At 42.3% G+C, this 14,058-nt stretch overlaps 1 protein-coding gene across 2 annotated transcripts; it reads right to left on the bottom strand.

Moving 5' to 3' along the window:
- Positions 1–1,474: 1,474 nt before the first annotated feature.
- On the bottom strand, positions 1,475–12,879 carry TUBB6 (tubulin beta 6 class V). 2 transcript variants are annotated; one of them, XM_084621628.1, is made up of 4 exons: positions 12,643–12,879; positions 11,699–11,807; positions 10,280–10,390; positions 1,475–3,036 (listed from the first exon to the last, which is right to left on the bottom strand). In XM_084621628.1, the coding sequence occupies exons 1-4, from the start codon at positions 12,697–12,699 to the stop codon at positions 1,973–1,975; spliced, it is 1,341 nt and encodes a 446-aa protein (XP_084477754.1). In that variant the 5' UTR covers positions 12,700–12,879; the 3' UTR covers positions 1,475–1,972. The 2 variants fall into 2 exon arrangements, with proteins under 2 accessions (XP_084477754.1, XP_084477755.1); XM_084621629.1 differs by lacking the exon at positions 10,280–10,390 and having other exon boundaries at positions 12,643–12,662.
- Positions 12,880–14,058: the final 1,179 nt, after the last annotated feature.

Here is a 14,058-nt window from a genome sequence, read left to right as displayed (position 1 = left end):
AAAATATACATTTTTATTGTAGCATGCAAAATAAACCATGTGTTGGTGGGGGAACACTTCAAATAAACTAAATAATAAAGGGAAAATTGGTGTACCCCATTTCAGGATGAATAGAGTCTTACAGTGACAAAGTTGTTAGATTGACTTAGAGTAAGACACAGTGTGGGAGGAATGAGAGAGAGAGAGGAGGATTTACTTTTTGTCTTTGGGCATCCTCTATTGCAATTTTTTCCATATACAGTAACTCCTCACTTAGTTGTCCCGGTTAATGTTTTGTTGTTACATTGCTGATCAATTAGAGAACATGCTCGTTTAAAGTTGTGAAGTTCTCCCTTATAACAGTGTTTGGCAGCTGCCTGCTTTGTCCACTGTTTGTAGGAAGAGCAGCTCATTTGAGCTAGCCAAGCTTCACAATCATCATTGCTGTGTACAGTATTAAATTGTTTAAAACTTATTTTGTGTCTCTCTCTCTCTCTCTCTCTGTGTACTATATAATATAGTCTTTTTTGTCTGGTGAAGAAAATTTCCCTGGAACCTACCTCCTCCACCCTCCTCCCCCAATTTACATTAATTCTTATGGGGAAATTGGATTCGCTTAACATCGTTTCACTTAAAGTCCTGTTTTTCGGGACCATTACAATGTTAAGCGAGGAGTTACTGTACTTTGTTTGGATTGGTGCCTTTTTTCCCCCCTCCTTTGTTTAACTTGGTTAGTAACTATTACTGTTAGAAATCACCAATTTGTAGTCTCTAAGGATTATATATATATTTCTCTCCACTTCCTCAAGCCTGCAGCAATCGCTATCCTGGCTCTGTGAAAGTGATGTCACCTATGCATAATACTAAGAGAATTTTCTTTTAGCATATATCCTTTCTCTGGCTGTCCAACTGCATGTTGTATTGACTTCCCTATTTAGATTGCAAACTCCTCTGGGCACGGACTTAAATTAATCTGCAGTGGATGTAGTGCTGCATGTCCCACTTTACAGCCATGGTGCTTTTCACATGGTCCTAGTTCTATTGCTGTTGTGTCACTAGGATAAGTCTGGATATGTTGCACCTTAAAGTAGCATAGAGTGGCCCCAACTGGAGATAGCTGGAGCTAAAATGGAAAACATTAAACCTGAACGTTATTTGACCATCACCTCCCCCTCCCGGCTCAGGTGACAGGCTCTCAGGTCTCCCATCCCCAGGGCACATTCCCAGGTCGACACTCCCCCCTCCCTGCTGAGTCACATCGTCACACTGGGACAAGTTGGTAAAGGAGTTTAAAAGATCACGTGCAGTATGATTCCTGAATAGGTTGCTAGTGACCTTTGGTTCCTAGTTCACTTGATGTCAATATAGTATTGACTCCTGAAAACACTCTTATTAAAAGGATACTTGCCATTTGTATTTAGATTTCCTGTTAAAGGTCTGAAAGTCAAATATCAGTGTCAACATTTACTGTACAAAAGAGTAGAACATGATTAAATTTTCTTTTATTATGAATAGATTCCGCTCCTGGCACATAAGTACTATACATTCAGTACAGAATAACACTTCAAAGACGCACAAGATTTTTGCTGTTCACAGTTTGATGAAAACAGGACAGCCCTATTTTCAAATGACTTTCCATCCCCATTCTACCTCTTGTACAACTTTTCATAGAAGACAAGTTTTGTTTATTTAGACAAATCTAGTGATCTCTGTATTTAAACTTTTAGGCCAAAATTCTAAAATTGGATGCCTAAAATTAGCCTCCTATATACAAGTGGCATGATTTTCAGAGGTGCTGATCTCCCTCAGTTCCCACTGAAGTCAATGGAAGCTGAAGGAAACTCATCACCTCTGAGAATCAAGCTACTTTTTCTCCTCTCTCTATTTTTTGGAGAAAGGAGGATGGATCTTAAATATGGATATATAAGACTAATTTTAAAAATCCAGATTTGAGAATTTTGATGTAGATTAGTGTGTGTAAAACAGAATTTCTTTATTCATTGATCTCTTCCTCATCATCTTCAAATGTTTCCTCTCCATCATTTGCCGTAGCTTCTTGGTACTGCTGGTACTCTGAAACCAGGTCATTCATGTTGCTTTCTGCTTCTGTAAATTCCATCTCATCCATCCCTTCTCCTGTAAACCAGTGGAGGAAAGCCTTTCTCCTGAACATGGCAGAGAACTGCTCAGAGATCCTTTTGAAGAGCTCTTGAATAGCTGTGCTGTTGCCAATGAAGGTGGAGGCCATCTTGAGGCCACGGGGTGGGATGTCACAAACTGCCACTTTGACATTATTTGGGATCCATTCCACAAAGTAGCTGCTGTTCTTGTTTTGGATGGCCAGCATCTGTTCATCAACCTCTTTCATGGACATGGGACCTCGGAATACTGTTGCTACTGTTAAATATCGTCCATGTCTTGGGTCACAGGCTGCCATCATGTTTTTGGCATCGAACATCTGTTGAGTGAGCTCTGGAACAGTGAGTGCTCGGTATTGCTGACTGCCTCGGGCTGTCAAAGGAGCAAACCCTGGCATGAAAAAGTGAAGGCGTGGGAATGGCACCATATTTACTGCCAGTTTTCGAAGGTCAGCATTTAGCTGGCCTGGAAAACGCAATGATGTAGTTACTCCACTCATTGTAGCAGACACCAAATGGTTTAAATCTCCATACGTTGGGGTGGTGAGCTTCAGGGTGCGGAAACAAATGTCATACAAAGCTTCATTATCAATGCAGTAGGTTTCATCTGTGTTTTCAACCAGCTGGTGGACTGAGAGTGTAGCATTATAAGGCTCCACCACTGTGTCAGAGACTTTTGGAGAGGGCATGACACTAAATGTATTCATTATCCTATCTGGATATTCCTCTCTGATTTTGCTGATGAGTAGCGTTCCCATGCCAGAACCCGTTCCTCCTCCAAGGGAATGAGTGAGCTGAAATCCTTGCAAGCAATCACAATGTTCGCATTCTTTTCTTACAACATCAAGCACTGAATCTACCAGCTCTGCTCCTTCTGTATAGTGTCCTTTGGCCCAGTTATTTCCTGCACCTGTTTGTCCTGAAATAATATAGGATAAAGGAAGAAAATATTACTGATAGGGTTTGATGGTTGGAGACTTAATGATCTCAAATCACATACAATGAATTGTTCTAAATTTGTGAGCTAGTAAATCAAACTCTTTTGTCTTGCTCACAAATATATTTAGAAGAATTACTAGTGGCATCTTTTGACAATGAGTGCATAGAAAAGTATTGCTAATTACCGTATGTCACCTGTGATTTCTGATGGACCCTGTAGGGGAAATTAGGTTTTCCAAATATTAACTGAACTTTGTCTTTGGTTACTAAGTTCAGTTGAATTTACTTCCTGACTTTTTCTCTCAGCTTGGATAGTGAAAATTAGCTAGCCTGTTTCTCCATTGTTTATGGTCATGTCTAATAATTTCAACTTTTTAGTTCCCATTCATAAACAATATTTGAATTGTAGTCTCTGCAGAGGGAATGGTATTCTTTTAAAAATAAGCTGTTTCCACTGAAAGATTTAAAAATATTAATTAAAATATTGCTTTTATTTCCCTAAATGCTTTAAAACCTAAATTCCTTTTAATGTTCTAATCTGATCTGAAACTTGTCATTTTAATGTATATTTTGTGATCTTTATCACAAAGGTGCCAGATTAAAAAACTCAGAAACTGAACCTCTCTATACATCCGCAGAAGAGTTGTAGCAATGGGCAATTTTAGAGCAAGTTTCACGTGTTGCTTTGCCCATTGTGCCTCATCCGGGCATCCCTGGTGTGGATGGCCCAATTCCAGGCATAGGAGGGTGTGTTTCAGTTTCCATGCCCATTCATTTATTTTTCTTGACCTTGGCCTTGTATCTGCATCTTGTATCCATACTGACTCCAGTGCAGAATGAGTGCAAAACACAACTATCCTCATCTGGCACTGGGGCCGGTGGGGATGGGGGGATTGATCGACACCCTCATTTGTGGCCTTTAAATGTATGTGTGGCACCTTTTCCACACAGGGCTGGAGACTGAGCCTGCCCCACTCTCACCCGGCAACAATGGCTCCTGACCTGCAGGGATGAGCCTAGCTTCCTGTTCCAGTCATTGTGACATGGCACATGGGGTTGTGTGGTGCTGCGACCCCATGTGCCATGTAGGGTTGCTAACCCTCCAGGATTGCCCTGGAGTCTCCAGGAATTTAAAAATTAATCTTTCATTAAAGATTGTAATGTGATGAAACCTCCAGGAATATGTCCAACCAAAATTGGCAACCCTAGCACTATGTCACAATGCCATTCACTGACATTCGGCCTGGCTGCTCCTCTGGAGGGGCAGCCCTGCCAAGCCTGAGTGATGCTGCAACCCAGGCACCATGTGGCAATGCCCAGAGTTGGGGAGCCAGGTCTAGCCCCACAGGACAGGAGCCACTGCTGCTGGGTGAGCATAGGACAGGCTGATTCTCCAACCCCCACCCCTCCTCTGGGTCTCCCCTCTGCAGCATCATGCAGGGATTAGGGTTGCAGTGCCAGGGCAGGGGGTGCATTATGGGTGGTCAGTGCCACCTTGGTGGGGCAAAGAAGAGGAGTGTATTCATTAATACATTGCCTCCCTGCTTGCAAAACATGGCTCTACCACCGACTGGCAGTATTTAACACACAGTTTCTCACTTTACACTGGTGTAAATGACTGTGTGAGATCCAGAATTAGGCCCTAGATTTTAAAATTGCAGCACTTCATAGAGAACTGGGGGTTTGAGCTTTACTTTGAAGAAACTCTCTTGTTTTGTTAAGCTATTTTAACAAAACTTGAGTTGTTAAAATGTTTACTTTTGTCTTATGTTACTGGAAGCTTTTGTTTATATTCAGTGAATTCTGTCTCTGTATTTTGTCTTCTCCAAAACAGATCTAGAAATAAAGTTGACTCCTTGCTGTAGAGGCTTTTAATACCCCTAATCCAGTTTATTCCATAAACAAAAAGCTAGCATTCGTTCACATTTAAAAGCTTGCTTTTTATAAAGAATATGATGCATACGCCACCAAATCATAGACACAAATCTTTAATGTTAATGTTAATGTTTCATGTAGTTACTGGTTTCAACCAGGGAACACCATTTCATTCGAGGATGATGTTGACCTTCTGAAACTGGATTTTATGCCAAGATACAATGCTTTATTTAACTTGATGTAACCAAAACTATGTTTCTTTACTTAAGTGATTGGCCTGAATCAACATGTTGGTGTTAACAGGGGCCAACGGTCTGATCTTGCACGTTACTGAAAATGTCCTAGCACAGTGGTTCTCAAACTTTTGTACTGGTGACCCCTTTCACACAGCAAGCCTCTGAGTGCAACCCCCCCACCCCCTTATGAATTAAAAACTTTTAAAAATATATTTAACACCATTATAAATGCTGGAGGCAAAGTGGGGTTTGGGGTGGAGGCTGACAGATCGTGACCCCCCATGTAGTAACCTCATGACCCCCTGCAGGGTCCAGACCCCCAGTTTGAGAACCCCTGTCCTAGCAGGTACTGAGTGCTCTCAACTTTCGTTAATTTCAGTAGGCACTGAGAGCATTCAGCACCTCTCATTGCTGCTCAGCAACCTATAAGATTGGGCCTCTAACTTTTTCTCAGCTTATATTTTCTCTCTCCATGCCATATATACACCCGCTGTGCATACTGCAGCCCATCAGGCAGCATGCCAGCAAACAGATACTACTGTACTATATATTTTGTAGGATCCTAACAAAAGATTCTAAGTTTAGTATCTTTCTCTGCAAATTGTCCCAGGAGTACCAGTAGCAGAATGTGGCTCAGAGATGGGAATAGTGATAAAGCATGAATGGAAATAAAACATAAGTAGAGAAATTGATGGAGAATGGGAATGAAGCATAAAAAGGCAAATTGCTCAGGAAAGATAGGTGCATATGATTTGTTCAGTACAAAGAAATTAAATAGAAAAGATTATACTTATTTTCCCTCCTTTGATGTAGATAGTTATGGGTATCTTTTGACCTTAGGAGCACCTATTTCATCTCATTGAGTTGGTAAATCTGTGACAATGCAGAGATATGATCTCATCCTGCTCACCAATAGGAGACTTTTTTAGCTTCGAGTGAAATAATGCAAACAAATGCAGGATTTTTTTCCATTTACTTTTGTAATTTTAATCTTGTAAACAAATCCAGTGCTATGAAAACTGGTCTCGTAAAGGATGTATCGAGGGAACAAACATAACCTACTATAAAATAAACATCTGCCAGAAGGCTGTACGTTTTGAAACTGCATTTGTCTGATGACAAAGTATTAAACCACAGAAGGAAAAACAAAAAGGCTCAAGTTGTAAGAAAACATTACTTAATCTTTTACTTAAAATATTGATATTGGAGTTGATTTGCCTATAAATTGTTCTCTCGTGATAGAATATTAAATCGGGGGACTTTAGAAGATGTTTTGCTGTATTTTGAACATTCTGAATGATCAGTTTCTCATTTTCTTAGATACGATAAATTGTTATAGCTTATGAACTATGATGCAAAACTTTGCAGTTTATTAGGCTCAAGTAGATGCCCATCAGTTTGCTCATATAGACTGTGGTAAATTATAATTTACCACCAAACACCATTGTGCTAGAGCAGGGGTGGGCAAACTTTTTGGCCCGAGGGCCACATCGGGGTATGAAACTGTATGGAGGGCCAGGTAGGGAAGGCTGTACCCCCGCAAACAGCCTGGCCCCACCCCCTCCCACTTCCCACCCCATGACTGTCCCCCTCAGAATCCCTGACCCATCCAAACACCCCTGCTCCTTGTCCCCTGACTGGCCCCTCCTGGAAGCCCCCCCCAAACTGCCCCACCCCGGGATCCCACCCCCTATCCAACCCTCCCTGTCCCCTGACTGCCCCAACGCCTATCCACACGCCTGCCCCCGACAGGCCCCCAGGATCCCACGCCCTATCCAACCCCCCCGTTCCCCAATCCCTGACCACCCCAGAATCTCTGCCCCTTCCAACCGCCCCCTGCTCCCTGTCCCTGACTGCCCCCCGGGCCCCCCACCCCTAACCACCCCATCTGCCCCCCAGGATCCCCTACCTGTCACCGCTACCCGCACATGCCACCACAGCCCCCTTATTATGCCACTCAGAGCGGCAGGAGCTCGGAGCCCCGCTGCCCACACAGCAGCGGGGGAGGGGAAACAGTGGGGGTGAGGTTGTGGACTAGCCTCCCCGGCCCGCGGGCCGTAGTTTGCCCACCTCTGTGCTAGAGCCTACTGGTCAAACACAGAGCCCACTATTAAGGTTGTGGAACAATGCCCACAATCAGACCCAGATTTCAGTTGCTTACAACTTTGCCAAACTGTAACTGTTCAGGCAGAAATTTTCCAGGGTGGATGTCTCCCCCAGGCTGAATTGTGTTTGGAACATTTCAGCCAGCATTGTACAGCCATTTCTGAGAATGAGGCTAGGGGGAAAATACATTGTTTTGCCCATGTTAAAAAAAATTCTGGCAACCTTTTCTTTGAACAGCTCTAGTGCTCCCATGCTTTGACTGTGGGGTGGCCTTTGTCTCAGGATTGTGCTTTTTGCTATCCTCATGAAACTCTGCCCACATTTGGCCAGGGTATAAGCCTTTGAAAAAAATCAGTTTGCATATGCTCAGAGATTTGATTTTTAGCAGCTAAAATCTCTGAAAATTCCATCCTCACTGAACATGCTCAAGTCTCTCTCAGCTCCTAGTACTGACCATAATGTGCATGCGTCATCTCCACAGAGCAAATGAGCATGTTCCAGCCCTGTGCTGTAACTCTCCCAGGCACAGTGGGAGCAGGCATCAGAACTGAAAGGGTACTCTCACACCCCCACTGGCACCCTGGCAGCTTGGAGGAGGGCACTGATTCAAACGCAAAGGGAACAAAAGCCGGACTGGGGAGAGGGAAAGGAATAAATTGGAACAACGAGCCTGCTGAGACTGGGACTGCATGGTGGGGGAGGGGGAGAGAGAGACTGACTGGGACCTGGGGGGGAGTGGCTAAACTGGGATGAACACTGGTTGGGCAAAGAGGCTAGGACTAGTTTGGCAAGGAGACCAGGAGCTGGGGACGAGGGTGAGGAGACTGGGAGACAGTGAGGGAAAATGGGGCAGGGAGGACTGGGAGCTAGTTGGTTGGGGGATGATGACACTGAGATTAGATAAGGAGCTTGGGGGAGGAGGGGTGACCAGGACTGGCTGGACAAGGAGACTGGGACTAGGAACCAGTGGGAGAGAGGAGAAAGATCTACCAACGGTCTTCTCATTCCAGCCCAATGCTATAACCAGCAAGCATATGAAAGAGGAATTATTTTCCTTGTGCTTATTCATATTTTAGGTCAATAGGATAGTTAATGTAAACTTTTACTCCCACTGACTTTAGTGGAAATTAAAGTCAGTGGAAATTTTGGGTGTGCAAGGAATGCAGGATCAGGCCTGACATGCACAGAGAAATCTAAGGCATTTGATGCACTTTAACTAACCTACTCTAGCATTTTGATGTGCTACAACTATAAGTTCTGACTTAAAAAAAGTAAAAAGCTGAGTTTAGGAACAAACCCCTCCCTATAAGCATGGGTCTGAGATACACCAAATACAGAATCACCAGCCTCTGCCACAGAATCCTTTGTGGGGCCTACAACAGATATAAAATAATAAATAAATAAAAAGACGGGGCGGGGGGAGCTTTATTGGCTTTCGACATGGTAGATTTCCATTTCAGTTCTAAGGCACCCATTCACCAGATTTCTAGGACAGTGCCTGATGCTGGCAGCAGGCCCAGCATGGGACACCAATTGATCACATGCTCTTAGCTCATTGTTAGTTTATTAGGAAGAGAGTATAATGTAGTGGAGGGCTGTTCAATAAATTTTTAATTTATTTTGCTGTGTTTTGAGATGGTTCCAGGCTGCAAAGTTCTGATTCAGACATTTCAGAAGTGTAGGTGAGTTCATTTTCATGGGTTTGGTTTGGCCCACTATTGAAAAAGGGAGCGGTTGTGAAGTTTGGGTTCAGAAACAAAGTGTTCCAAAGTTTCAGGTTGTTTGGATCTTTGGTTTTGGTTCAGACCCACCTCTGCTTACTGTAATTTAAAAGCATTTTAGAGGAACAAACACACACCCTTTACTATAATTTCCAGGAAGTTTAATGTCTGGAAAGGGAATGAGGATACTGTTACAAAAGCAGTTAAATATTAGGCTGGTAGTGTAAAACTAAACAAACCCCAAGACCTTGCAACTGAGGAGGGGAATAAGAGGCAATACACTTTCAAAGGCCTTTAAATTTTTGTCTTTCCTATGCTTGTGTTTGACAGCTTCCTTATGTTGACAAAGCACACCAACTTGTATGTTGCAACCTAACAATAATCTGGGGAACGGTTTTGTGGTTAAGGCACAGAACTGAGAACCAGGAGATAGCAGTTCTAGTGACAGTTCTGCCTGGACACAACTTACAGATGCGCTAGTTCTCTCATCTGTAAAATGGGTCTGATAATACTCTCTAACTTGAAAGGGGGTATTGTGAAGTTTAACTCATTAGTGTTTGTAAAGTGCTTTGTGAACCTCAGATGGAAGGTGCTACAGAAGTATAAAGTTGAAAAAAATTCTCACTTGATGGAATATCCCTGTTTGCTTTCAGAGTGACAGTTCTGTTTGGATTTGAGCTGGTTTCTTATTTTACTAGAAAAAAACAACTACACCAGTATGTGGTTGTACCTCATCTGCTTTGCACGTAGTTTGTCTTCCATTATACTATACTATATACTAGACTATACTGCACACTGACCTACTGAAAAGGTAAGAAATTCCATGGTCGGTGAAGAATTTCATGGCCATGGAATTTATATAAAACTCTGGTTCCAACTAATAGTGGAATTTGTGAGAGAGAGCAGTTCCCTTTTCCCCCCTGCAGAATTTCCCTACCCTTTTAATGGAAGTACAGGGACCCTGTAAATTCAATGAATATAGCACAATTTAGAGTATCAGAAAGTCATGGGAAACATTTAGTATGTTTGTGTAATTGAGAAAATTGTCAGTGTAATTAATAGAGCAATGTTTGACCCTCTTTTGGATTTTTGGACGACTGATATTTGGATAATTGAACTGCACTGTTCAGCTACCAAACTTCTTGTTACTAACGGCTGCTCACAGCTGTTTGAATAAAAAAAAAAAGTAAGTTCTTCTGTCCCCTCTACCCCAAAGTACATTTTGACAGTTAATTTCTTGGTAATTGAGCACATGTTTTAAAAGGAAAACATGATATCCACATACCAAAGATGAAATTATCAGGTCGAAACAGTTGACCAAAAGGACCAGATCTCACACTGTCCATGGTTCCTGGCTCCAAGTCCACTAAGACTGCTCTGGGTACATATTTCTGTGCTACAATAAAAATTAAAGACATCCTTAGTATACTGATTTTGGCTAAATTCCTTCTATTATATTTCTTAATATATAAGCAAATTATATGTCATAATATGTAACATTCTTAGCTTGCTCGTGTATCCTGATACAACTTGTATTCCTATAGGTGTCTTTCCTCTCAAGCATTATAGGAAAAAATCACTTCTGGTTTAGCAGCTGACTTTTAAAATCCTTTGGTTTTTGTCATATTCATCCATCTAAATTACATTTTAAAAACTGTTCTTTTACCAGTTGATATCCATATATGCAATTATCTGGTAAAATATAGGTTATATGTTCTTGGTAAACAGTTTATCATATATTACATGAGTAGAGGGTCTTTTTTCAAATAATCCCCAGATATTTTATAAATGTAAAGAACCACTTACATCCACCACTGAAATGGAACCACTTCTGGGAGGTGGAAAATAGCCGCTGTTTAACAGCACACACCACCACTATACAGTGCAACAGTTAATAACAGGAAGTGAAAAATGTCTTACCCAATTGAAACTGTAGGGGGAATTTAGGTAGAAAGAATTACCCGATCTGAAATTTGACTAGAACAACACGCTCCCGCACTTTGCAAAAAGGGCCAGGGATCTTGAATGTGCACGAGTGATCCAGATATCAGTTTTTCAACCCACAGGGAGGAAACATCTTCAGCAGCACATTACCCACTAACACCATGCTGGGGTACTGATTCCCAGCATCCAGGGAACACTGCCATCTTAGTGAGTCACCACCACTTCCCATACCTCCTGAGGCCCAACCCTTCTTAGCTTCTGAACTCGTAGTCAGTGTCAGCATACGGGGGTGGGGGGGAGGACAAGCTTACGTTATAAACTGCTTAGTGTCAGTCAATCAATAGACACTTTTACGTGACTTAATCGTATGTTCACCAGCAAAAACTCCTAGCAAACAAAAAATAAATTCAGAGCTGTTTGCGCCATTTCCTTCCTGCTGCCTACAGTGAGGGAGTCACAGCAAATGTTAGGATGGGTGATTGATTGGAAGACAATGCACGCATGTCTAATCAAGTTTTGTAGCTAAAGCTATGAGTAAACCTTTGCTTTCTTCACCATTTTAACATGCCTCCTCTCCCAGTTAGGGAATCACACTCTCCTCGCCCCTCCTAACCTCCTCCGGTGACGGCAGCACACTTACAAGCGAGCTGTAGCTCACGAAAGCTTATGGTCAAATAAATTGGTTAGTCTCTAAGGTACCACAAGTCCTCCTGTTCTTTTTGGGAATACAGACTAACAGGGCTGTTACTCTGAAACTTACAGGATGATTCATTATAGTAGACATTGATTCTCTCCAGCTGCAATGCTGAATCACCAGCGTAGCCTCCTGCTGGGTTGATGCCATGTTCATCACTGATCACTTCCCAAAACTTAGGGAGGAACAGAAAAAGGGAGAGACACTTGGTTAAAGGAAGACGTTAGCAGATCTGTTTTCACCAAAACAAACAAACAACCCTGTGTCTCCTTCTTTCACCAACGTCAAAATAATCCAAACCCACCCACACTTGGCAGGGATTGGGAAGCCCTTGGAGGCATGCGTTGCCTTAACAGCTGCCGGATTCTTGGCATGTCTGAGAGCTGCGTCTCTGAGCCACGCCCTGCCCCTTGCCCGACCAGCAGAGAGGAGATGGGGTGGGGATGGAGAGAGACAAAAGCCCGGCAGCAGATCTACACCAGGATTTAAAACCAAACACAACAAACGGTTAACATCACAAACTGTTTGCAGGGCTATTTTACTGGTTGTTGCTTTTATTTTTGCTGCCTTTCTTTCTTTGATCCACCACTCCGGTTAAAAAAAATATTTTTTGGCCGTTGCTTGTAGTTTTTCAAAAGCCTTTTATGGTCACAAGAAGGAGGCAACTTTTGCTAATTTTCCAGTTCTCTAGTCTTTATGCACCGACCCCAGGACAAGTCAGAGTCCAAACTTTTTGTTGCGAGAAAAACACCCCCTCTAAATGGCTATAGATATCAGAGGAAAATCTACCCATTATCCCAGAATTTCTCAAGATAAAAACATCCTAAGGCAATGACACACCTTGCTGATTTGCAGAACTTTGCCTTGTGCTGCTGAAGGGCTTAAAAAGCAGCTGTGGTACCATTGTACAACAAAACACAACATCTTCAAAAACCACTACATTTCCCTACATGCAATTCTTAGGAAATACTAAGTGAGTGTACTGTTTAGAAGAGGAAAAGATCTCTTACCTTAGTTCCAATTTGGTTTCCACACTGGCCTGCCTGGATGTGTACAATTTCCCTCATTGTGATACTTACAAGTCTCTCTCTCTCTCTCTCTCTCACACACACACACACTCTCACTCACAGGCTCTTTGCAGAGTTCAGCTATGTGCAGTGTGTCTCTCTGGCTCAATGAGTGTTTTATTGGCTCTGGGACTGTGATCTTCCCTCCCAGCTTGGCTCACTGTGCACTTCACTGCAAAAATAGCCAGCCCAGGCTGAGCAACTGGCTTTGGCCAGCCTCCACTGGGGCTGGATCTCTGTGTGAATGGCATTTCATCTCATCTTTCATTTCTGGTCCAGAATGATGTCAAGGGGCCAAGAGCGGAACAGGCTAACACATTAACCATTTGGGAGCTTGCATTTTCCTTACTCAAAAGTGACTATTTATAATAGACAAGATAAATAAAATAATACCAAAGTAACAATAATTTATGGACATAATAATTTAATGATTCTTAGCATTTATATAGTACATTACTCCCTGCCTTCCAGTCACATCAAACTTGAACACAGGTGACTGTTTACTGAGAGCAGGTTAAATATTTTTCCCCCCAAGTTTGGTGGCTGCATTTTCATAATACTTTTTTTAATTTTAACGTTAGATAAGTAGGGAAATAATTAATTGCTCTGGCATTGTGTGATTAGTATCTTAGCACATACCTGCACGTTTGACATTTACAATAAAAGTCCCAAATATTTCTTGCATGGAGTCAGTTCACTCCTACACAAGCCCACCTTTTGCTTTTAATCTTGACAATAGTTTGCAAATATCAGGTTAGTTAGCTTCACAACACCCCGGTGAAAGAAGTGCTATCCTAATTTTACATGGGGGAAACCATTGTCCTCACGGGGATATTTGCATGAGGATGGGTTTGCAACATCAGGCCCTAAGCATCAGCGCTAGGATTGGAATTCTCAGTCACTCCTGGTACCACAGCCTGTGCTCAGACCGCTAAACCATACACCACTTACAACAATCATAATCTTGCAAATCTTTAGTTATTTTTATATCTCTGTTGTGGTTAGAAGCCCTAGTCATGGACCAAGACCCTATTGTGCTAGGCACTGTACAAACAGAACAAAAAGATGGTTATCTGCTCCAAAGGGCTAACAATCTAAGACAAGAGACAACAGATAGATGAGTGAGTACAAGGCAACTTTGAGGCAATATTGGCCAGCATGATGGCAACTTTAATCCAAATAGCTTCCAAAAGACTTTATTAATTGCACAAACAAATCATTGTATATAGCCACTAAATGTACACGTGCTGGCTATAAGTAGCAGCTACTCAAACAAACAATTATTAGGTGCCAAACCTTCTTGCCTTATTCCCACAGATAGTTCCATTGTAGCCATAAGAACTATTTGTGTGAACAAGG

Source organism: Lepidochelys olivacea, assembly GCF_965140295.1.
Source record: "Lepidochelys olivacea isolate rLepOli2 genome assembly, chromosome: 2".
Classification (NCBI taxonomy): Eukaryota; Metazoa; Chordata; order Testudines; family Cheloniidae; genus Lepidochelys; species Lepidochelys olivacea.
Note: the sequence above shows the minus strand (reverse complement) of the source record. Positions and strands in the feature narration are given on the sequence as shown.